The 25000-nt window shown below is 47.1% G+C and overlaps 2 protein-coding genes across 2 annotated transcripts in view; both read right to left on the bottom strand.

Annotated features, from left to right (window-relative positions):
* The window catches only part of vps13c (vacuolar protein sorting 13 homolog C), a gene marked incomplete at its 5' end in the record, with an annotated part of 128043 nt that extends 108515 nt beyond the window's left edge, over nucleotides 1-19528 (bottom strand). The window contains 4 exon segments of the mRNA XM_080531967.1: nucleotides 4472-4567; nucleotides 13324-13366; nucleotides 15599-15642; nucleotides 19429-19528. Coding sequence (XP_080388093.1) covers nucleotides 4472-4567; nucleotides 13324-13366; nucleotides 15599-15642; nucleotides 19429-19528 — 283 coding nt within the window.
* A 1828-nt stretch (nucleotides 19529-21356) lies between these two features.
* Nucleotides 21357-25000, bottom strand: part of LOC308158377 (C2 calcium-dependent domain-containing protein 4C-like) — a gene marked incomplete at both ends in the record, with an annotated part of 6219 nt that continues 2575 nt past the window's right edge. The window contains 4 exons of the mRNA XM_080531966.1: nucleotides 21357-21941; nucleotides 21993-22944; nucleotides 23504-23631; nucleotides 23747-23815. Coding sequence (XP_080388092.1) covers nucleotides 21357-21941; nucleotides 21993-22944; nucleotides 23504-23631; nucleotides 23747-23815 — 1734 coding nt within the window. The remainder of the gene's footprint in view (nucleotides 21942-21992; nucleotides 22945-23503; nucleotides 23632-23746; nucleotides 23816-25000) is intronic.

Genomic DNA, 25000 nt, shown 5'->3' with positions numbered 1-25000 from the left:
AAGACCATCTACCGCCTGCAGCTAGTCCAAAATGCCGCTGCCAGGCTGGTGTCAGGCACCAAAATGAGGGACCACATCTCCCCTGTCCTCATCTCCCTTCACTGGCTCCCAGTGAAGAAGAGAGTGAAGTTCAAAATCTGCACCTTTGTTTTTAAAGCTCTCAACAGTCTCGCCCCACCATACATCAAGGACCTCCTGGACCAGTCTACCTCCTCAAGGCCCAGACCCAGGCTCAGGTCCGACGCCCAACTCAGCCTGAGGGTCCCACGTACCAACCTCAAGAGGAAGGGTGACCGTGCCTTTGCGGTGATAGCACCGACCCTGTGGAACGCGCTCCCTTCTGCCATTAAGTTTGCCCCCACTCTGGACTCCTTTACAGCCAAGTTAAAAACCCACCTCTTCCTAAATGACATTCCCTAAATCTACTCCCTATTTGTTGTGAATTGTATGCCTGAGATTTACGTTTAAGTCGTCCGTGTCTGATTGCTTTCTGTGTTCCTTGTCTTTGTCTTTATCTGTTCCTTTACCCGGGCTGCGCCCCGGGCCGATGTAAAAGTTGGATGGGGGGTGCATTATAAATAAAATTAACATAACATAACATAACATAACACACACTCACACACACACACACGCACACACACACACTCACACACGCAAACACTCACTCACTATCTCACACACTCACACACGCAAACACTCACTCACACACACACTCACACTCACACACACACTCTCACACACACACACACACACACGCAAACACTCACTCACTATCTCACACACTCACACACGCAAACACTCACTCACACACACACACACACACACACACACACTCACACTCACACTCACACTCACACTCACACTCACACTCACACTCACACTCACACTCACACTCACACTCACACACACACACACACACACACACACACACAGGACCTGTGTTTGAATAAGAGGAACATCGAGGGAGGAGAGGACTGATTGTTCTAGAACAAACAGAACACCTATTCACAGGACAGATACTGTAGTAATCACACAATTAGCCTCGCTACGTGTGTGTGTGTGTGTGTGTGTGTGTTTATGTGTGTGTGCGTGCGTGTTACTAGGCAACCACTGGGAACAGCAACCTTTCGTATTGGCCACGGCACTAAACGCAGACTCACACCAACGCTACGACAGGCCCCTCCCACAGCCCTGCTGCCCTATCAGGGTAGAGGCTGGACCAGGTAGACATCGGAGGACGATGGAGGGAGGGAGGGAGGGAGGTTAGGGAGGGAGGGAGGGAGGTTAGGGAGGGAGGGAGGGAGGGAGTTTAGGGAGGGAGGGAGGGAGGGAGGTTAGGGAGGGAGGTTAGGGAGGGAGGGAGGAAGGGAGGTTAGGGAGGGAGGGAGGGAGTCAAGGGAGGGAGGGAGGTTAGGGAGGGAGGGAGGGAGGGAGGGAGGGAGAGAGGGAGGGAGGGAGGTTAGGGAGGGAGTCGAGGGAGGGAGTCGAGGGAGGGAGGTTAGGGAGGGAGATTAGGGAGGGAGGGAGAGAGGGAGTCGAGGGAGGGAGGTTAGGGAGGGAGGGAGGTTAGGGAGGGAGGGAGGGAGGTTAGGGAGGGAGGTTAGGGAGGGAGGGAGAAAGACACCTAAAATGTTGCCAGAGTGATTGTATCAACTAACCCGTTGAATAAGCCACACCTCTAAGTGGTGTTTATTCAGCGACCTCAAAGAGAGATTGAGAAACAGTGGAGGCTGGTGGAGGTAGAAATCAGAGGACAGGCTCGTTGTATAGAATGGAATGAGGAGTGGTGCTCTACTACTGCCTCCACCAGCCTCCACCAGCCTCCACCAGCCTCCACCAGCCTCCACCAGCCTCCACCAGCCTCCACCAGCCTCCACCAGCCTCCACCAGCCTCCACTGACTGAGACTGAAGTCCACGTTTGCGGTCTTGAATATCCCACCTGTCTAGTCTAAACCTGAACAGACTTGATGGACGTCACTGTGAAAGCAAAGAAAAAAAAAAAGAAACATTCTGAAACTTGAGTTTTGTCAAGACTCGTAAACCTGTCAACCCTCTGTCTGTCTGTTAGAACAACTGATTGTGTCGTGTTGTCTGCAATCAGAAGGTCAGGTAAAGGGTTAAACCCAGATACTGTTGGCTAGGGCTCTGGTGAAACACCTGACGCTCAGGAGCTCACGGTAGACATGTTAGTTAGCTATTAGTGAAGTATAATTAAGCAATATCACACGAGAGGGAGTGTGTTATACTGTATATCAGCACTCATGGAATGCCTCTCGTCCAATCAAATTACTTGGTCGGAACTAACTGTTGTATTATAACCCTATTATACAACAGTTAGTTCCGACCAAGTCATTTGATTGGATTTGATTGGACAAGAGGCATTCCATGAGTGCTGATATACAGTATAACAGCACTGGGACTTTTAACTATGTATCACTCCGCCGCACAGGTGTTCTACTAAATGACCGTTAATTAGACTACATTGTTTGTGTTCAGGTTACTAGGCAACAGTCCATTTGAAGTTCAGTTGCGGAACTATTTTTTGGGTTATTTTTATGATTAAATAAACAAAACAAATCATAATCTGTTGTCACTTATTACAGTTAACTAATAAATGGCACTGTAGAACTGTTGTATAAAAGCAATATCACACTGGAGGTCGTGCTGTTATACTGAATATCAGCACGGCTGTGATTGTCTTCCTACTCGGCCTGCGGCCTCGTACCTACGACCCAATCACAGCCCTGCTGATATTCAGTATAACACACTCCCTCTCCTGTGATGTTGCTTAATCGTCAGTATCTGTATTCATTTGATTTAGGGAAAATAAACGATAAATGAACGGAACGTTCCAGTTTCACAAGACAAAGCCCAGCCGTCCAGAAACCCGTGAACAGGATACAAACTACCATGTCAACCGTGGAATAGTCTAGAATAGTCTAGAAGACTCTACGGCCCGCTTACAGCCCAGCGGCCAACCGTGAGGCTGAAATGAAAAAGGAGAACCAGAAAGATGTCCAGATATAAAAGAGTTAGACCTAAGAAGTGGAGCATCTACACAGTTCACTACACGAGACAGGGAGGAGCTACAGAGAGAGAGAGAGAGAGACAGAGAGAGAGAGAAAGACTTTGATTGGTCTCCGTCCACCACCTTGAACCCGGATATACAGTTACCAGAAGTCATTGTCTTACCATTGTAAGGGCACGAGCGTACCTGTGTCTCGGCTGAAACACATAGACAGCACAGCTGAAGATATATACCTTACCTTACCGTTCGTTTACATCTAGATACATGAACATACATTGGAGGAACTGGGTATATCCAACACACACCACAACATCAGCATCAACCAACATGTCAACAGATTACTATTAGCATTAGATGAATAGTTTGTGTTAATAGCCTAGAATCAGGACTGGACATTGACAGCTCTCTTGTGCACTGCACACGTGGCTAAACAAAAACACCAATTGTCCAAACACTTTCGAAAGGTGGCCTGAAACAATTTCTTGAAATAGTGAAACACCCAACACACAACACACAAATGCCCTCAAATAAAAAGCTGCCAATCTCTATACTTTAACCTCATAGTAATTGTTTGGGTTTTAAATCCAAACTTTTGGAGTATTCGGTTGTTAAGTGGTGACGTGTTTCCGGGTCCAAAGTGATTTGGACCCGGAAATTGCTAAACGTCACGTTTGACGTCAGACTTAATAACCGAATAGAGCCAAAAGAAGGAAACATACTTTACCCAATAATTACACTGGGGATGTGTGTATACCAGGGGAGGCTGGCGGAGGCAGAGGTGGGAGGACGGGCATGGTTACAGTAATGGTTGACCAACCCTCCTCAGTCCCATGATGCATTACCATGAGCCCCTCCTCCCATTTCCACCTCCACCTCTGTATATCGTGAGCTTAGAATGATAAGGTTCTATCTCCGTTTAGAATGATAAGGTTCTATCTCCGTTTAGAATGATAAGGTTCTATCTCCGTTTAGAATGATAAGGTTCTATCTCCGTTTAGAATGATAAGGTTCTAACTCCGTTTAGAATGATAAGGTTCTATCTCCGTTTAGAATGATAAGGTTCTATCTCCGTTTAGAATGATAAGGTTCTATCTCCGTTTAGAATGATAAGGTTCTATCTCCGTTTAGAACGATAAGGATCTATCTCCGTTTAGAATGATAAGGTTCTATCTCCGTTTAGGGCAGTTCAGAGATATTGAGCGTCAAAGTTTTTACATTCCATTATGTTTTGTGAGATGGAACCTTTGTATTTTATTAATTACTAACTCAAAAATGTCAACATTTTAAAAATAACACCACACAGGCATTAATAAACACCTAATGGATCAGAGACAAAAATGGAGATAGAACCTTGTAATTCTAACGTCACGATGTCATAATATGATGATATTATTTTTTGGAACACAGAACCCGTCATGTGACAGGGAGGTCACGTGACTCACTGGCTCCGGGGACCACCAGCAGGTACAGCCCGTCCAGGGTGGCCACCACCGCGTCGCTGTACAGGTTCTTCCACGGGATCTTCAGGGTCAGTTTACCTGGAACACAAACCAGGAAGTCAAGACGTGCTGCAAGTCACGCAGCTGGAGGAAACCAAGCGTAGCGTACGAGGCTCACGACGCTAATCTGACCAAAATCTGCCAGCCGTTTTCACGGTATACAGATGCCATTAAAATTACCCCGCCACCTCCCAACTGATAAACCTCTACCCCTCCTCTCTCTTGACTTAGCAATGATCTTGACCTACCTACATATCTGACCTTGACCTACCTACCTACATATCTGACCTTGACCTAACTACCTACATATCTGACCTTGACCTACCTACATATCTGACCTTTGACCTAACTACCTACATATCTGACCTTTGACCTAACTACCTACATATCTGACCTTGACCTACCTACCTACATATCTGACCTTGACCTACCTACCTACATATCTGACCTTGACCTACCTACCTACATATCTGACCTTGACCTACCTACCTACATATCTGACCTTGACCTACCTACCTACATATCTGACCTTGACCTACCTACATATCTGACCTTGACCTAACTACCTACATATCTGACCTTGACCTACCTACATATCTGACCTTGACCTACCTACATATCTGACCTTGACCTAATTACCTACATATCTGACCTTGACCTAACTACCTATCTCACCTTTGAACTTTTCCCCTCCTATGTTTCTTTACTTATGCATTTATTTTAATAATATATATTGTTGTTGTTGTTGTTCTTCTTCTTCTTTTATCATTATTTTTTATTATTTTATTATTATTTGTTTTGTTTTTTGTTGATATGTTTGTGATGTACCTGTTGTGTTTGTGTTGTAAAACTTAAAAAGAAAAAAAAAGCAAAGAAAAAAACAACCAGAACGTCAATGAAAATACAACATCTGTGTGTCTGAAGTCCCTTTTGTCATTTGATCAACATGCCCTTTGTCAACAGCCTGCCAGGGTGACAGTTGAGTTGTTAGATTATGTAGGGCGAGGGGCGAGCGCTGTGGTAATTAGATTACAGCCAGAATAGCTGGCCTCATTTTCCTGCCACAGAGGGTTATCCCCTCAATACCCACAATGCCGTCTCCGGTTACACCTTACAAAACAGCCAGGGGAGGCTGGTTACCAGAGTTAGAAATGGGAGGAAGGGCTCATTGTAACACCTGGAATGGAGTGAGGAACGGCCTCACACACACAGGTGGAGGAAAGACCACAGTTGTTTACTTTTGAACACACTACCGTTTTAAACGTTTTAGAACACCTCAATTTTTCCAGTTTTTATTGAAATGTAGCTAAAATGCTAAAAATGACCATCAATAAATCACTCGCTAAATTGAATTGGAGTCCATCTCAATGCAAGGATGTCACAAAATGGAGGTGTTCTAAAACTTTGGACTGGTAGTGTGTTTTTCACACCAAAATGATCAAGATGATCGTTACCGATTCTAAAGCCCAATGCACACGGCGTGCGATTTTGTCGCACAACAACATGCGATTCTCAATTCACACCACCGAAGTCGGACCAGGCAGGCTGATTACTATAGGCTCTACCAATATTGCTTGCCTTGCTTCCACAATTTCTACAAGATACAACTGGGCATATTGTGCCTACTACATGCTCGATTGTTATTATTATGTAATATAGGTGTCTTGTAATCCCATATGAGATGGGCCGTGTTGTTGACTTCGGTGGTGTGAATTGAGAATCGAATGTTGTCGTGCGACAATATCGCATCGCACGCCGTGTGCATTGTCTCATTCAAAACAATGGAATCGAATTCGGCGGTGCGACAAAATCGCACGCCGTGTCGTGTGCATTGGCCTTAAGTCTTTTTGAACAACAGACAGCCTGGCTCTGGTGTCCAGACCCTCCTTGTCTGTTGTTGAAGCTTTCCATTGTTACATCACAAGACTATGGGTGTGTTCTCACTAGAACATTTGCTTCACTTGGAATCGGAGTTTAGGATAAAATTCGCTTTGCTCTGCGTCGTTTGGAGCGGTGAGAAAAACGCGCATTCGAAGTCACTCCTGGAGCAAACAACCGACGGATGCTCCGCTTGAAAAGGGAGGTTTCGCTCTGGTTAGAAACAACGCGTCGAGGCAGTCCATAGGAAAACAACAGCGCATGCGTGTTGATCTGGATAAAATCGGGACGAATGGACAATTTTCTATTTTTCGGACCAATCAACTACCACGTCTGTTGCTTCGATTGCGTGTGTTACTTCGTTTACATGAAAGGCTGTGAGAGGGGGTGCGGAGGGGGACGAGGTCGGCAAGGTAGGAGGGGGCCAGGTTGTTGATGGCTTTGTAAGTGGTGAGGTAGAAACCGTTCGTTAGCGAGCGAGGCGTCCGCGTGGCGTGACGCGGGCTAGGTGAGGGGTCGAAGCTCGCTGACGGCCGACCGCTCTACCCGGTCGCCGGGCAACCACCCCTGTGTCGCTCCGCTTCCCTAAGAGGTAGATGGGAGCGAGACAGACAGACACGGTGTGTGTACACTGTTGCGGTGAGCGAGGCGTGTGTGTGTGTGTGTGTGTGTGTGTGTGTCTTGTTTACGCACGCTGGTTAATAGAGCGCAGCGTCATTAGCCACGGCGGCGCAGCGTGGGGGGACAACACAGAAGGTCAAACCTCTCTGAGAGACGTCTGTCTGTCTGTCTGACTGACTGTCTGACTGACAGACTGACTGACTGACTGACTGACTGACTGTATACAGGCAGCAACAAGTCAGGTCAGCCTCTCTGCTAAGACCTTTTTAGACCTTTTTTAGACCTCTTTAAATAGAATCATTTTGGACCTATTCGCGACATCATATGATAGCTTTTTGTCATCCTCGAGGTGATGAAAGTAGGGATTTCACTGCCATACAGACAAAAAAGGAAGCGAATTGGCATTTTTTGTGATTCCAGCTTGATTAATTTCCGCGTAAATAGATGTGGTCGGGTTTGTTTGCGCGAGCAAGACGACGCTGCTGGATCCTGGATATGTTTACCTGTGTGCAGGAAGAACAACAGACTAGACTAGATGATCGTGAGTGAAGATATTATTATCAAAGCGTACGGGTGATCGACAGGCGAGTACGCTTTGATAATATCTTCACTCACGATCATCTAGTCTACCCTAACCCTAGTTAGGGTAGACTAGATGATCGGGGGGGGGGGGGGGGCGGGGGGGGTTTGGGGGCCGCTGCTGTGTGCTGGTAAGCAAACTGGTAGTAGTCGCTCTATGAGTAGAGGGCTGCAAGAGGGAGTTTTCCTGGATGCACAGTGTACAGGTTTGTTACCTTTGCCTGCTTGTCATCATGTGAAGCGCATTGAGTCACATCTTGTGAGAAACGCGCTATACAAATAAAACTTGATTCGATTTGATTTGATCTAGAGGCCATCAACGTGTCAGCTGCACACACACGTGCCAGCGGAGCAGGAAGGCTCTCGTCCAGTAAGAGGCCTTCCTCTCCAGACAAACACACAGCCATCGCTAACAGAGCTGCTAGGAAGACAGCGTGGATGGCCTAACCCATCTTAGACGCATCCATACAGGTCTGAATGGAAAAACTACATAATTACATGACACTGTAGTACACCGCTCGAGTGAAGAACCGACACAGACGAACAGGGAAATGAAACTAGCGTCACGTAAACACATCTAAGACGTGTTATTGCAATGATCAGGTGTTTATGAAGCCTCGGTTGACCTCCAACACACACACACACACACACACACACACTCACACACACACACACACACACACACACACACACACACACACTCAGATGTAAGTCAATACGTAGCCTAAGTCAATACATCTGCCGTCTCATATTTATTCATGTCTTATCTCCAAACAATGGCTCAGTCTGTACCCCCCCCCCCCCCCCCCCCCACACACACACACACACACACACACACACACACACACACACACGATACACACACACACACACACACACTACACACTACACACACTACACACACTACACACACACACACACACACACTACACACACACACACACACACTCTCTCTCCCATGTATTCCTATCCCCTCACAACAAACCATTGTCCGTTAGTCCCAGAGCTCATCTGATGTAAGGAGACAGAGCCGGGAGGCCTAGCCCTGGCCACTGAGCTAATCCAGCTAATGTAATCACCAGTACCATGCCTGGCTGCCCCTCGGCTGCCCCACAGACAACCAGAGACACAGCTCTGAGACCTGAACCCTGTGGGACTTTTACACTGAACTGTCCACTACCTTTATCACAATCACAATCACAATCAGCATTTATGTTATCTTTAGCTTTCGGTTCTTCAACATTGGCATTGCAGCAAGACACAAAATCACAACAATAGAGTAAGGTAAAATAAGTAAAGTAAGTTATAATAAAGTAATAAAGTGATCCAGATATAGAACCCATGCACACACGCGCACACACACACACACACGCACCATCACCACCACCACCATACGCACGCACGCACGCACACACACACACACACACGCACCATCACCACCCCCACCATACGCACGCACGCACGCACACACACACACACACACTAACTGTGATCTATAGTGCCATACAAGCCTCTCACCACAGGACAGTGAGCTGTTATCCAGTAGCTAGGGACGAGGACCCAATAAGGGAGTGTATTATGTTTGTCATTTGAATGTGGTACAAAGTACATTTATGATCTGTTTTATAGGACAAGACGGTAATGAGCAACTCATGTGAACTGCCCTCTCGCCCTGGGTTTGTAAGGCAGGGCTCCTCTAAGAGACATGTGTTTGTAAGACAGGGCTCCTCTAAGAGACATGTGTGTGTAAGGCAGGGCTCCTCTAAGAGACATGTGTTTGTAAGGCAGGGCTCCTCTAAGAGACATGTGTGTGTAAGGCAGGGCTCCTCTAAGAGACATGTGTGTGTAAGGCAGGGCTCCTCTAAGAGACATGTGTGTGTAAGGCAGGGCTCCTCTAAGAGACATGTGTGTGTAAGGCAGGGCTCCTCTAAGAGACATGTGTGTGTAAGGCAGGGCTCCTCTAAGAGACATGTGTTTGTAAGGCAGGGCTCCTCTAAGAGACATGTGTTTGTAAGACAGGGCTCCTCTAAGAGACATGTGTGTGTAAGGCAGGGCTCCTCTAAGAGACATGTGTGTGTAAGGCAGGGCTCCTCTAAGAGACATGTGTGTGTAAGGCAGGGCCTCTAAGAGACATGTGTTTGTAAGGCAGGGCCTCTAAGAGACATGTGTGTGTAAGGCAGGGCCTCTAAGAGACATGTGTTTGTAAGGCAGGGCCTCTAAGAGACATGTGTGTGTAAGGCAGGGCCTCTAAGAGACATGTGTTTGTAAGGCAGGGCCTCTAAGAGACATGTGTGTGTAAGACAGGGCCTCTAAGAGACATGTGTGTGTAAGGCAGGGCTCCTCTAAGAGACATGTGTGTGTAAGGCAGGGCCTCTAAGAGACATGTGTGTGTAAGACAGGGCCTCTAAGAGACATGTGTGTGTAAGACAGGGCTCCTCTAAGAGACATGTGTGTGTAAGGCAGGGCTCCTCTAAGAGACATGTGTTTGTAAGACAGGGCTCCTCTAAGAGACATGTGTGTGTAAGGCAGGGCTCCTAAGAGACATGTGTGTGTAAGGCAGGGCTCCTCTAAGAGACATGTGTGTGTAAGGCAGGGCTCCTCTAAGAGACATGTGTGTGTAAGGCAGGGCCTCTAAGAGACATGTGTGTGTAAGGCAGGGCTCCTCTAAGAGACATGTGTTTGTAAGGCAGGGCTCCTCTAAGAGACATGTGTGTGTAAGGCAGGGCTCCTCTAAGAGACATGTGTTTGTAAGACAGGGCTCCTCTAAGAGACATGTGTTTGTAAGGCAGGGCTCCTAAGAGACATGTGTGTGTAAGGCAGGGCTCCTCTAAGAGACATGTGTTTGTAAGACAGGGCTCCTCTAAGAGACATGTGTTTGTAAGGCAGGGCTCCTCTAAGAGACATGTGTGTGTAAGGCAGGGCTCCTCTAAGAGACATGTGTGTGTAAGGCAGGGCTCCTAAGAGAGCCCCTGCTTTTTCTTGGATTTCCTGGTGATGTTGAATATGGGGTTCCCACACCTTCTGAAACATCAGATTCAAACACCTTTCAAGGACTTTCAAGACTCAATTCCTTCAAATTCAAGGGCCCAACACGGCATGGTTTGAGACAGATGTAGATGAGAATGTATATAACAGGAATGACCATGAACGGTTTAAATCTAACTGCAAGCTGCTCCGCCTGCTGCCGGACAGGCACATGGTCAGAATGATCATGGAGCTCATCCGTAACCGCAGCTTTACCCTCACCACCGGTCGCGGACAGCTAAGCAGGCTTCGACGCCATAAGAACGGCGTCCCTCAGGGATCGGTCCTGGCCCCCCTCCTCTATAATATCTACACCTATGACCTGCCCAACACACTCTCGCGGAAGTACGCCTACGCAGACGACCTCGCAGTGGTGTACTCTGCTGGAAATTGGCAGTCTGTGGAGGGGATTCTGAGCCAGGACATGCAGACACTAGTGGCATACTTCCGGAAATGGAGATTGAAGCTTAGCGAGGCAAAGACGGTGTCGGCTGCCTTCCACCTTAACAACAGGGAGGCTAAACGTGAGCTTAGAGTACACCTAGATGGAACTCCCCTGCCATGTTCCGCTGAGCCAATCTATCTCGGCGTGACATTGGACAGGACGCTCACGTTTCGCCGACACCTCGAGTCACTGCGCAAGAAGTTAACAGCTCGTGTGGCGTTGATGAGGCGACTGGTTGGCTCGGGCTGGGGCGCCGGCGCAAGGACCTTGCGCACGGCAGCCCTAGCCCTCGTTTATTCAACTAGTGAATACTGCGCCCCAGTATGGTGTCGCAGTGCCCACACCCGCCTCATCGACTCGCCTATAAACGAAGCCTTGCGCATTGTGACAGGATGCCTGTGTCCTACCCCCGTGGACAACCTTCCCATCCTAGCAGGCATCCAGCCCGCAGGCCTCCGCTGCATGGGAGCCACAGCACGTCTCGCCTGCCGGGCCGTGGAGCTTAATAACCATCTGCTCCATGATAGGCTCACTATAACAGCGGAGCCCTCCCGGCGTCTCAAGTCGAGACACCCATTTGTGCCTGCCGCACAGGATCTCAGGCAGCAATGCAGAAGGCACAAGAAGGCACAACAGCGGCTATACATCCTGAGAGTCCTCAGGAAGGAACACAGCAAGCAGGAGATACTGGTGACCTTCTACCGCGGCGCAGTGGAGAGCATCCTCACCTACGGCATCTGCAACTGGTTCTCCAGCTGCACAACCACGGAGAGAAATGCGCTACAGAGAGTCGTGAGAACAGCAAAGAAGATCACCGGCGCCCCCCTCCCCTCTCTGGAAGAGCTGTAAACACACGCTGTCTCAGGAAGGCCTCCAAGATCTCCAGGGACCCAACCCACCCTGGGTACGAACACTTTACCCGGCTGCACTCGAAAAGGCGGTTCAGGACCTTGGCCGCAAGGACAAACAGACTGAAGAACAGCTTCTACCACAGGGCCGTCCAGGCCCTGAACACAGCAAAGACCTAGGTTCTGGGCCCTGGACAGTCTGGACGGATTGATGGCAGCTGCTGGACTGAAAAAATCAGGTGTAGTGCTGAGGCACAAATATGTACATTTCAAGCCTGCAAACTGCGACACTTTAAATAAATGTGCAATAACACTATTGTGCAATATGACAACCCTAGTCGTCTATCTGTACAGTATAGTATAGTGGATAGTGTACATAGCCTTTATTTATGTAAACCAGCTCCTTCCCTTCTTGTGATTTTTTTTAAAGTGTTTTTTTTTCTTTCTTAACACCAGGGGAGCCACCCCTCCTAAATGTCGTTGTTTGGTACCTGTACTGTAGCAATGACAATAAAGACCATTCATTCATTCATTCATTCATTCATTCAACATCAGTGCGGCAGGATGGGCGGATTATATGTGGCGCGCGGAGTGGGAGGCTAACACCTCCAAACTCCGCGACCACATCCCAGTCGCCGGCCCTGAGCCCCTCGGGATGGACTTGCCAAGGCTATCCTGGGTGAGGCTCAATCGTCTCCGGACCGGCGTCGGGCGTTTCCGCTCATCAATGCACAGATGGGGCTTGGCCCCAAATGCGTCGTGCGAGTGTGGCACAGAGGACCAAACCGCAGACCATGTTATCCTGGATTGCCCGATGTACCACCCACCCAACGGGATGCATGGTCTGTCGGTATTAGATGACGAGACGATGACGTGGCTTCTGGAGGGGTGTCCAGAAATATAGCCCGGGTGAGCCCCTCAACCAGGTCTCGGGGTGGTAAAAGGGTAGCCCCTCGGCCCCGAGCCTGGTGGAGTGGAGAGGAAAACAACTACCCATACGCCGAAGAAAATCTAACGGCGTTATGTCGGTTTAAAATCTAGCTAACTAATTAACCTTAGTAACTAGTATGGTTGTTTTATTCCCTTCTACATGTTACCTATATTATTAGGGTTTTTTGAGAGAGAGAGAGAGAGAGAGAGAGAGAGAGAGAGAGAGAGAGAGAGAGAGAGAGAGAGAGAGAGAGAGAGAGAGAGAGAGAGAGAGAGAGAGGGGAATTCAAGCACTTTCAATGATCCATGTCTTATTTTCAAAAACTTTTTTTCTCAAATTCACAAACTTTCAAGGATTTCAAGGACCCGTGGGAACCCTGACACACACACACACAAACACACAAACACACTCACACACACACACACACACACACACACACACACACACACACACACAGTCAGATACTCACCGATCTGCCCAGCTTTCACTTTGAACGGAACATCAAGCTCACTCTGCAAAACAGAAACAGAAACGTTAAAGAACCAATATAAAAACAACAACAATGCAATTCTGACATACAATCCATGGTTTAATCTAGACCTACAATCAAGGCATTTAATAACTGGTTATTTTGTCGCTAACTGTCCAATTCTAAAATTGTATTCACAGTTAATTTCACTGCGTTTTAACTATTACGGGCGAGTAAAAGGGTGAGTAAATTACATTCTGCATTAGTCAGTCTCTACGGAGCCCCCCTGGGGTCACATGGTAGAAAATATATATTTGATGTGTGAATCCGTTCCCTCGGTTTAGTAATCTGTTCCCTCTGTTAGGTTAGGGTTATGGTTAGGATTAGGGTTAGGGTTAGGGTTAGGGTTAGAATCCTTGCGATCGTTCTGGCTCGTAGGGCCTAACCCTAACCCTAACCATAACCATAACCCTAACCCTAACCCTAACCTAACAGAGGGAACGGATTACTAAACCGAGGGAACGGATTCACACATCAAATATTTTTTTTATACCATGTGACCCCAGGGGGGCTCCGTAAGTCTCTGTCGACTGTGAGCAAGAATAAAATATTGTTGGTATATGTTCCCCTCATTGTGATAAAACCAAACATTTTTAATGCACACTCAACGTTCACACAGGTAGAACACCAGGGGAGGCTGGTGGAGGTAGAAATCTAAGGACTGGCTCCTTGTAAGTTACGAGCCCGTCCTCCGATTTCTACCTCCGCCAGCCTCCCCTGGTGTTCTACCTCCACCAGCCTCCCCTGGACTGTACACAGGGTATATACAGGAATCTAATACTTTTTAAAGACCGTGTCAATATTTTTCCAGACCTCACCGCCACTTCGAGCTGTAACCGTTTACAGCAGTGACACCTTTAACTTAACAGTTTTAGTTTCATTTTAATCGTGATAAGACTTTTTAATACTTATTAAGGGTCTTGATTTTCCCCCGAAAAAATTATAAACTTTTAATACTTTTCAAGACACCGCGGATCCCCTGTGTACAGCTGCAGCAGAATCACTGGTGTGGTTGGCTCAGGTCACACCTCCTCAGATTCAACACCAGCCTTCAACCTCAGACACTCTGGTTTACAGCCTGGTGTTAACGGAGGTGTTGAAACGCTGTCTGTCTGTCTGTCTGCAGGCTCACAACACTACACAGCTATGTCTGTCTGTCTGTCTGTCTGTCTGTCTGCAGGCCCACAACACTACACAGCTATGTCTGTCTGTCTGTCTGTCTGTCTGTCTGTGTAGTGTCCCACAACACTACACAGCTTTAAAAAACGACATAATAATATTTTTACTTCAAAAAAGCAGAAGCTATGTGGGGCTAACAGGCTAACTGTGCAGAGGAAGTTACGAACACCTGTAGGGTTAGGGTCGAGAAGCCTCCCTTAGAAAGTCATAGAATAATAAGAAAAATTGCTATAGAAAATGTATACAATATGAATAATTAAATCAAAGAAATTGTCATGTTACTGTTGGCTAGTCTAAAATGTACACCTTCAAACAGCAGCTGAGGGGGAGCAGCCATAGAGCTGTTATAAAGCCCTTCTGAGCTGTTATAGAGCTGTTATAAAGCCCTTCTGAGCTGTTATAAAGCCCTTCTGAGCTGTTATAGAGCTGTTATAAAGCCCTTCTGAGCTGTTCTAAAGCTGTTATAAAGCCTTCTGAGCGGTTATAAAGCTGTTATAAAGCCTTCTGAGCGGTTATAAAGCTGTTATAAAGCCCTTCTGAGCTGTTATAAAGCCATAGAGCTGTTATAAAGCCCTTCTGAGCTGTTATAAAGCTGTTATAAAGCCCTTCTGAGCGGTTATAAAGCTGTTATAAAGCCCTTCTGAGCGGTTATAAAGCTGTTATAAAGCCCTTCTGAGCAGCCATAGAGCTGTTATAAAGCCCTTCTGAGCTGTTATAAAGTTGTTATAAAGCCCTTCTGAGCTGTTATAAAGCTGTTATAAAGCCCTTCTGAGCTGTCAGAAGGCTGCTGTGTTACAGAGAATAGTGATTTTGTTTAGCCTACACTACTTTCTGATCACCGTGAGACCACCAGAAGGAGAAAGCTTGACACCAGGGTTAACGTAGGCCTAAGGGTTAGGGTTAGGTAGGCCTAAGGCCAGTTAAGGATACTGGATCTATTTCACCACTAACCTGACCTAACCTGCTTTACCTGCGGAGGGAATGCCCGGGAGAGAACACAAAAGAACACACACACACTTCCTCCTGATATACTCACCAAGGCATTTTCCTTGACTTTCAGGTTCTCCAGGACAACATTACCTGGACAAAGAGAGAGGAGATTAGAGGAGGGTTTGTGGCGTAAACTGTAAACTGTAAACAGGCTGTGGGGGGCAGCAAGTGTTTGCTTGCCTACGGACTGCACTGCACTGCACAGGGGGGATTTAGCGATTAGCAACGATGTGTCAGAAGACAGAACAGGTGTTTATGTTTTGTCTAAAGGTCAGTGTGTCTCTCCGCGGTTTGTGAGGAAGTGGAGAAGGAAACAGGTCAACAACACCCACATCACAGCCGTCCTCTGTTTACCTGTCTGATGACCTCACTGAGGGAGGCTCGGGCTACGTAAGGCCATACTAGACTATATCCACTACGTTGTGTTTGGAAACCGTTCACTGTGCAGCACCATCACACCACCTGTCTGCTGGGTGACATTGTAGCACAACAAAGTGTCGCCCATCGCAAAGTGTAGATACCGGTGATGCAACGAAAACATGGTCGGTAGGTTTTTGTCTAAAACGTCAGATTAAGATTGTATATGTATTTTTATATGGGTTATATTTCACCTTAAGCGATGCGATGGGAAGATTGTTTCAAAGTAGCGTGGAAGTAGAGGACTTCGGGTTCACAATGAGGTATCATAACCAGGGAAGAGTACATGGAGTGCCCTCCAAAAGTAGTGGGAAAAAGAAGGATTGTTTCTTCTTCTTCTTTTATTTAGGTCAGCTGACCAACTGCTGCTGGAGGTCCCTAGGACCAGACTCAGAACCAGAGGGGATAGAGCCTTCTCTAAGGCCCCTAGGACCAGACTCAGAACCAGAGGGGATAGAGCCTTCTCTAAGGCCCCTAGGACCAGACTCAGAACCAGAGGGGATAGAGCCTTCTCTAAGGCCCCTAGGACCAGACTCAGAACCAGAGGGGATAGAGCCTTCTCTAAGGCCCCTAGGACCAGACTCAGAACCAGAGGGGATAGAGCCTTCTCTAAGGCCCCTAGGACCAGACTCAGAACCAGAGGGGATAGAGCCTTCTCTAAGGCCCCTAGGACCAGACTCAGAACCAGAGGGGACAGAGCCTTCTCTAAGGTCCCTAGGACCAGACTCAGAACCAGAGGGGACAGAGCCTTCTCTAAGGCCCCTAGGACCAGACTCAGAACCAGAGGGGACAGAGCCTTCTCTAAGGCCGCCCCGAGGCTCTGGAACAGCCTCCCCCTCCACGTCAGATCCGCCCAGAGTGTCGAGGCTTTTAAAAAACTAGCTAAGACACACCTTTTCTCCCTGACCTTTGACCTGAGGTGAGCCTGCCTCCCGACACTGCACTTTTTGTACTTTTATTTCTGCACTTTTATTTTGTATTGCACCTTGTTTTTAGTGTATTTATATCTGTTGTTTCTCTTTTACTAGTGTTTTCTGTTAAGCACTTTGGGCGGCTGTTTTTGTTGTTGTAAAATGTGCTATATAAATAAACATGACTTACTTACTTACTTCTTTTGGCCCTGTACTCCCAAAGTTTGGATTTGAAATCAAACAATTAGGCTACTACAGGGTCAAAGTAGAGATTCTCAGCTTTAATTCAGTGTTGTTTTCGTTCGGATTGGTTTCACCATTTAGAAATGACGTCATTTAAAAAAAAACTAAACATAGGAGCCTACTCCTCCTATTTCATGGCACGAAGTCTGAGGTCTGAAGAGACCCACTGTCACACCACACGCTAGGTAGGCCTATCTCCTCTGGTGCTGCTCTGCCAGGCTACTACTATGCTACTGCAGCTTGTCTTTCTGTCCTTACATCCCCTCCAGCATACGAATCGCATGCATGTTCAATTTAAATCTCAAGATCGACTTGGCCAGTCAAGAACTGCCGCTGACAGCAGTTACATCATCAATTAGGACAAGTTAACACCCTTCACCCAGGCTTCAGAGAGGAGGAGGTGGTATGCTGTACATCATGAGCAGATCAGACCAACCTTTCCTCTTGTAATCCCTCTCACTTTGACACATCATGATGATAGTCCTTTAGTATCTCAGAGGATTGAGTGGTTTGCCCTTGAGGAGGAGGGGGGTGTCAGGGTTTGGCTAGTGACGTATTCTGTGGATGGATGGTAGTCTCTGATACACTCAGACACTGCTGTGTCTGTCTGTTTTTATTGTCTGTATTAATGTATGTGACCTATGTGTGTTCTTAATGTGGAACTGTGTTCTTGAGCTGCACTTCTGCCTGTCGAAGGAGAATTTCTGTCACTGTGTGACAGACAATAAAGCTATCTGGAATCTTGAATCTTAAATCCTGGTGCCTACCTCCTGGAGAGTGTTCCTGGTCTGCGGGACAGTAGTTTTCGGGGGGGGGGGGGGGGGTGAGCATTCTTCTGTCATCCACTACAGGAATCTTCCTTGGCCAACCAGCCTGTTTGTGATTGCTGAGGTCACTAGGATTTGGACACCAACAGCAGACACCAAAAGGCTTGACTCAACACTAACGCCTACAGTCAATACTGGACACTGACAGCTCTCTTATGTCTGCACAAATTATGTGAACAAAACCCTCCTGAGTAACCAGAAACTATTTCCCCCAATACTTTCAATGCCCTGAAATAATAATAATAATAATAATAATAATAACTTTATTTGTATAGCGCTTTTCCTGCAAACGTTGCAGCTCAAAGTGCTTTAATCATTATATATTGTTAATTTTATTATTTAGTCATTTAAAGGCAATATTAAAAAGAAGGGTTTTGAGTCTTGACTTGAACATATGTGCTGAGGTTGCATCCCTATTGTACACTGGCAGTGCATTCCACAATCTGGGTGCATAACATGAGAATGCATCCTCACCAAATCTCTTCTTTTGTACATGTGGTACAAATAGGTAGACTACTATGTATAACACTGAGGGTTGTCACTTCTAAATGGTGAAACTAAACCTGAACGAAAACAACATTGCATTGAAGCTGAGAATCTACTTGAATCTCAGAGTAGCCTGATTGATTTCACATCCAAACTGTTTTAGTATTAGAGCCAAAAGAATAAAAACATCCTTCCCTTTCCCGTATAGCCTACTTATGGAGGACACTGTCAGTACTGTTGTGAGGGTCTGTTCGGGTCAGTGCGCCGGTGACTGACTGTGACTGTTGTGTGTGTGTGTGTGTGTGTGTGTGTGTGTGTGTGTGTGTGTGTGTGTGTGTGTGTGTGTGTGTGTGTGTGTGTAGCCTGTGTGTGTGTGTGTGTGTGTGTGTGTGTGTGTGTGTGTATAGCCTGTGTGTGTGTGTGTGTGTGTGTGTGTGTGTGTGTGTGTGTGTGTGTGTGTGTGTGTGTGTGTGTGTGTGGGTGTGTGTGTGTGTGTGTGTGTGTGTGTGTAGCCTGTGTGTGTGTGTGTGTGTGTGTGTGTGTGTGTGTGTGTGTGTGCGTGTGTGTGTGTGTGTGTGTGTGTGTGTGTGTGTGTGTGTGTGTGTGTGTGTGTGTGTGTGTGTGTGTGTGTGTGTGTGTGTGGTGTGTGTGTGTGTGGGTGTGGGTGTGTGTGGGTGTGTGTGTGTGTAGCCTGTGTGGGTGTGTGTGGCAGTCAGTGACTTGCTGAAAACACCCTGGCTTGGCTAGACTGTGACCTGGGAAGGACTAACGACCATTAGAACAATGCACGACATGCAGTATGGCTTTAATTGCATGCATGTTTATCAGACAAGAATGATCTGATGTTTATCAAATGTGCAGCTGACGCCCGGTAGGCAGTGTGTACATGCATGTGAGACAACAGGCAAGAACCTGGAGCCAGACGAGCTGTCAGTCAGCCGTGTGTTAACAACTGGGACTTTCCTTCTCAGATCCCTTCCCTGGTGCCTTACCTCCCCAGATTCCGATCTTGAGCTGCGACTTGTCCAGGTTCTCCACGTAATCCCCGATGAATCTGTTTAGTAGATCGCTGACCAGCGACTCAAACACCATGGTTGAATCACACAGGAGGACAGAGCACTCCCCGTGTCCCAGGGTGTACGTGCTTCAGACGTCCCGTGATCGCAGTGGTTTCCCTTTCCGTACGGAGCAGCGAGATGACAGCTCAGTTCAAAATGATCACAGAACGATTCTCTCGGTGATCGACTAGTGTGATCGACTACTCATGTCTGTGCTGTATGACTGGACGGTGACGGCAGAGTCATCGATTCAGAGTAAACAGTGCGCTCACTCAGGTGCGGTCCAGATATAATAATGAATATATGTTCATTAATAAATGTTAATATAAACATAAATATTAATAAAAGGATAAATTATTATAAACTAGGTGTACTAGTTACATATAAGTTCTACTGTAGTTTTTTGTGCTAATGGAAAAATGTTTGTGTTTGTATCCTACAAATAAATAAATAATGTCACGTATATTATTAGTCTAGTGTGTGCTGTTGTAGTTTATAGCCTATGTGCTGTGGACAATAATGTAACTATGTCAGCCTTATATACCAACCGCCAATGCAATAGGATTTGCAAACACAACAACAGGCATAAAAGAGACAACCTGTGTGTAGATCAAAGCCTTTGCACATGGTAACATCTCCATGCTGGACCACTAACCATTCATTCACCTGCTTGGACTGTTTCACTACTCGTATGACTGGTTTCTTAACATTGTAGCAGGTTAACATGAAACAAACTCATGATTTAATATATTTTTAGCAGTACAAAAAGAAAGTAAAATAGAAAACATTAAACATCTACACTCAAGTATGCTCTTACATTCTTAAAGGTCCACTAAAGTGACCTTTATTTCCATATCAAATAATTTCTGGGTAAATGTTACATTACATAGCTTAATTGTTTTCAATTAACATGTAAAAAATAAAAGCTGCCGGAAGTAGCTTGTTTTGCTTATCACAATCTCTCATGCCAACAGGTTAGAGGATTGACTGACTGGGCGCGACACTCATTTTGATTGACAGTAAGTGACGTTAGAATTATAAGGTCAAATCTATTTTTGTAAAAATTTAGTTTTTTCATAATCTGATCCATTAGGTGTTTATCAATGCCTGTGTGGTGTTATTTTTTAAATGTTGACATTTTTGAGTTAGTAATTAATAAAATACAAAGGTTCCATCTCACAAAACATAATGGAATGTAAAAACTTTGACGCTCAATATCTCTGAACTGCCCTAAACGGAGATAGAACCTTATAATTCTAAACGGAGATAGAACCTTATCATTCTAAACTCACGTATTGTGGAAGGCCACCTTAACCCATGCATGGCTTCTTGACATAATGGACACCTGCTGAACCATGCCTTACATGCCACAAAGTGTGGCAGGGCTGTGGTAGGATTCCAATATGGTATTTCAGAGATCTAAATGATTAATTACACAATACATTCATGTTCATGGTAGTGTTATGTGGTGATTATTAAAAGATAATTCATAGGATGTCTTATTGAGGATTTCATAGCCATCCTGTCACCATGTCGCCATGTCATGTTGTCAAGCCGTGCAATGAGATGTGCACCTCATTGTCCAACTTGAGATTGCACAGATACACTGATATCTATCTATCTATCTATCTATCTATCTATCTATCTATCTATCTATCTATCTATCTATCTATCTATCTATACCTGTGGCTGGCTAAAACGGTTGGGATGTATACAATGTAAACAAATAATATTATCGGTTTATTCGATTCGAGTAGCAAACACACAGAAACACATTTTTCATATTTGAATGATTCATTCATTTGATCTGGGGTGAAGCCAAACATTAAAACCAAAACACTACAAATGACACATTTTCACTTTTAGTCCGCCTTTAATACACAATTTAACGAAACCTCGCAATCCCCCAAAACGTAGTTCCTTTTCATGGTGGACATCTTGTTGTTGTTGACGACCTTAAACCTCAGAGACCTGCTGACCACCTCCCCCTTGTCGACCCCGTCGAAGAAGAAGTCCTCGTTAAAGATGGGGTTCCGGCTCCTCTTGATAACGGTGCTCCTCTGCTTCTGAACCTTCCCCGGGAGGAGGCACACGGTGACGCTGCAGTGGATGCTACTTGGCTCCGCGGACGGCCCATAAAGACCCTCGGCGCTGATGAGCCTCACCCTCAGCCTCTGGTTGTCCGTGCAGTACTCCACCGCGAGGCGCAGGGTTCCCTCCCTGCCCACGGGGACCAGGGTCTCCTTCACAGCTCTGTTGTCTCTAGGCAACAGCAGGTCCGCGTGGAACACCGAGACAGGAGGAGGAGCCAGGGTGTGGGGACTGGGGGGGACGGTAGCTAGCTCCCCTCTCCACTCGGAGGCCCTGCGGGGGGTGTTGGGGCTGTTGTCGGTGGAGCTGCCCTCGTCCGTCGACAGGGAGTCGAACCTGGAGAGCTGGACGGCTCTCCTCCCCCCTCCTCCTCCTCGTCCTCCTCCTCCTCCTCCTCTGGACATCACCATCAGCCTCTCCTGGCTCAGGGCCTTGAGGAGGGGGGAGCACTGGGGGGGGGAGGGACGGGGGGGGAGGGAGGGGGAGCTGAACGGCGTGGAGTCCGCCGAGGAGGACGAGGAGGGGGGGGTGTCGCTGTTCAGAACGGAGGAGGCGGAGGAGGCGAAGGCGGCCCCCCCCGTCTGCCTGTGGAGGGCCAACACCCTGGGAGCCAGTCTGCAGGTCAGCCTCCGGAGGCTGAACGAGGCCGCCGGGGGGGGGTTAGGGTTCTGGGTCTGGGGGGGGGCTCTGCTGGACGCGCGGCGGCGGGGGGGTGGGGCCCGGAACCTTCCGGAACAGCAGGTGGTGTTGGTCCTCTCCCTCGGTCCTCTCCCAGGTAGCAGAGAGACGGAGCCGGGGCAGGGGAAGGGGAAGGAGCCGGGGTCGCTGTGGAACAGAGACTCCTTGCGGCGCGTGTGGGGGCTCTCCAGGAGGGTGGGGAAGCCGTAGCAGGTGTGCGCCCGGGCCAGGTGGGGGAGGGACAGGGCGGCCTGGCTCAGGGGGTCCGCGTCGGTGCCGCTGCTGCTCTCCTCCTCCTCCTCATACACCTCTCCTCCGTCCTCCTCAACCTGCTCCACCTGGATGACGTGACATCTGCCACCGGCGGGAGCCGCCTCTCTCTCCGGGCTAACGTCGGCGACAGCGGAAAAGGGACACCCCCCCTTCACCCCTACCGCTGTGGCGGTTGGTTTAGTCCAGGCCGGTTTAGTCCCGACGGCAGCGGCGGCCGGTGGTTTAGTCCATTCCAGCGTCTTCAGCTCCTGCTGAGGGGTGGTGGTGATTTTGGGAGGGATGCAGAACTCGGGGATGGTGTTGGGGGTGATGATGTTGGGACACAGGGAGTGGACCTTGGTCCATTTGGCTTTCTCCCCCCCCCCCGCCCCCCCCGAACATGACGTCACTGAGCCTGAAGCTGTACTCCTCCAGGGGGAGGGTCAGGTGCGTTCGTTGCACCGACACGCGGATCTGCTCCAGCACCCACATGGATGAGACCTAAAGCTGGACGAGGCCCGCCAAGCCCTGGAGAGAGGAGACGGAACGGATGTCAGTTATCAAATATAATAACAACGTGGCCTGGGGTGGTCCAGTGGTCCAGCACCGCGGTCATCAGTGCACACATATGCTCTTGTCGGCATGGGTTCTAATCTGGCCCATGCCCTGCTGACATGCCCTCTCTCTCTCTCCCTTCTTCTCCTTACTGTCCTGTCTGTCTTCACTATCTGTCCAATACAATGAAAAATATGAGTGGGACTGCCCCACTCCTAAATTTCTTTTTTTTAATATAATAACAACACTGTGGAAACTACACAAGCACGTCAACCCAACACAAATCCTTTTGGCCCTCCCTCAACATACAGAAAATCTTATTTTGCATACGACCCACAACAACAGTATCTTTATCCTGACTTCTTATAATCGAACACAACAACAACAACAACAACAACAACAACAACAACGGTTTCGTAGGAGAGAAACCTACCTTGAATATGAGAAGATGAGAATATCAGGAGAGGTTATCCAGGCGCTGTGGATGAGCTTCAGGATGAGCTGCTCTGCTCTCTGTAGGGTCAGGTTGTGTCTCTGTGTCCGCTGTAGGGTCCAGTCTGGCTGGGAGGTGCAGAGAGACAGACAGACAGGCGTTGGGATGTGGAGAGGTGGAAGGAAGGCTGGTTTAAATAGAGCTGAGACCAGAGGGGAGGGGTTCAGAGCCTCTCCCACACACCCGCCCCTGGTCAAGGTCATCCCTCTCTAGAGCCTGAAGCTCCTCCTTCTCTAGAGGCTCGTCAACAGTCTGGTCGGAGAGGGCAACGTCGCAACAGAAGAGGATGTCATTTCGTGACGTTAGAATTATACGGTTCTTTTTTTTAGAATTATAAGGTTCTTTTTTAGAATTATAAGGTTCTTTTTTAGAATTATACGGTTCTTTTTGTCAAAATTGAGTTTTTTTACATAATAAATAGATCCATTAGGTGTTTATTAATGCCTGTGTGGTGTTATTTTTAAAATGTTGACATTTTTGAGTTCCATCTCACAAAACATAATGGAATGTAAAAACTTTGACGTTCAATATCTCTGAACTACCCTAAACGGAGATAGAACCTTATCATTCAAACCTTGGGTTTGTGAAAGGCGCTATATACATTTAAGTTATTATTATTATTATTATTATTATTATTATTATTATTATTATTATTATTATTATATATAAGGGTAGATCATGTAAATGTGAGTGATTTTGGGACATTTGAGAAATCTATATCCCTGTTCACAACCCTGACACTGTTTAATGATTTCTGTAGGGATTTTGGGACATTGAGAGATTCTCATTCATTCTGAATTTCTATTTGACATAAGATTATAACAAACGTCTTCTACACGTGGACAGTACCTCACTGGAGTCTTAGTCTACCGCCATCTAGAGGTTGAAGTTGGAGCTTTCCATCTAAACACTACACCTGTATGTTTAATACCACATTTCACCAAGGGATGGCGCTATTGACCTTGTTCAAGGGTTCAAGGGTACTTTATTTGTCACATGCACAGAAATACAAGGTAAATCATGCAGTGAAATGAAATGGGACTAGACACTCAACGCTGAACACTGTGCCAGAGAAGAAAGATACAATAGTAACAATAAAAGACACAGGACATAAAGGGACATAAAGTGCTGGACATAAAGTGCTGTGCAAGTAGCAATAGTGTCCTGCGCTATAAAAGGACCATTTTAAAAAGGCAGTAGCCTAGCGCAGTACAAGGGAACCAATTTAAAAACCAGTTAATAAATAGGTGTGCTTTAAGAGATACATATGTGTGCTATTAAGAAATAAATTAAGAAATAAATAGGTGTGCCGCGGTCCTTCTACCTCTAGTGTCTTTCGTTTAGCATGCGGACGGCCTGGGGGAAGAAACTGTTTCTGAGCCTTTCTGTTCTAAAGCCTCCAGGCTACCAAGGCCTCTCCCTGACCTCAGCAGGGTG

The sequence above is a fragment of the Nansenia antarctica genome (genome assembly GCF_963989245.1).
Source record: "Nansenia antarctica genome assembly, chromosome: 5".
NCBI classification, from domain to species: domain Eukaryota; kingdom Metazoa; phylum Chordata; class Actinopteri; order Argentiniformes; family Microstomatidae; genus Nansenia; species Nansenia antarctica.
This window is presented reverse-complemented; position numbering and strand designations above follow the sequence as displayed.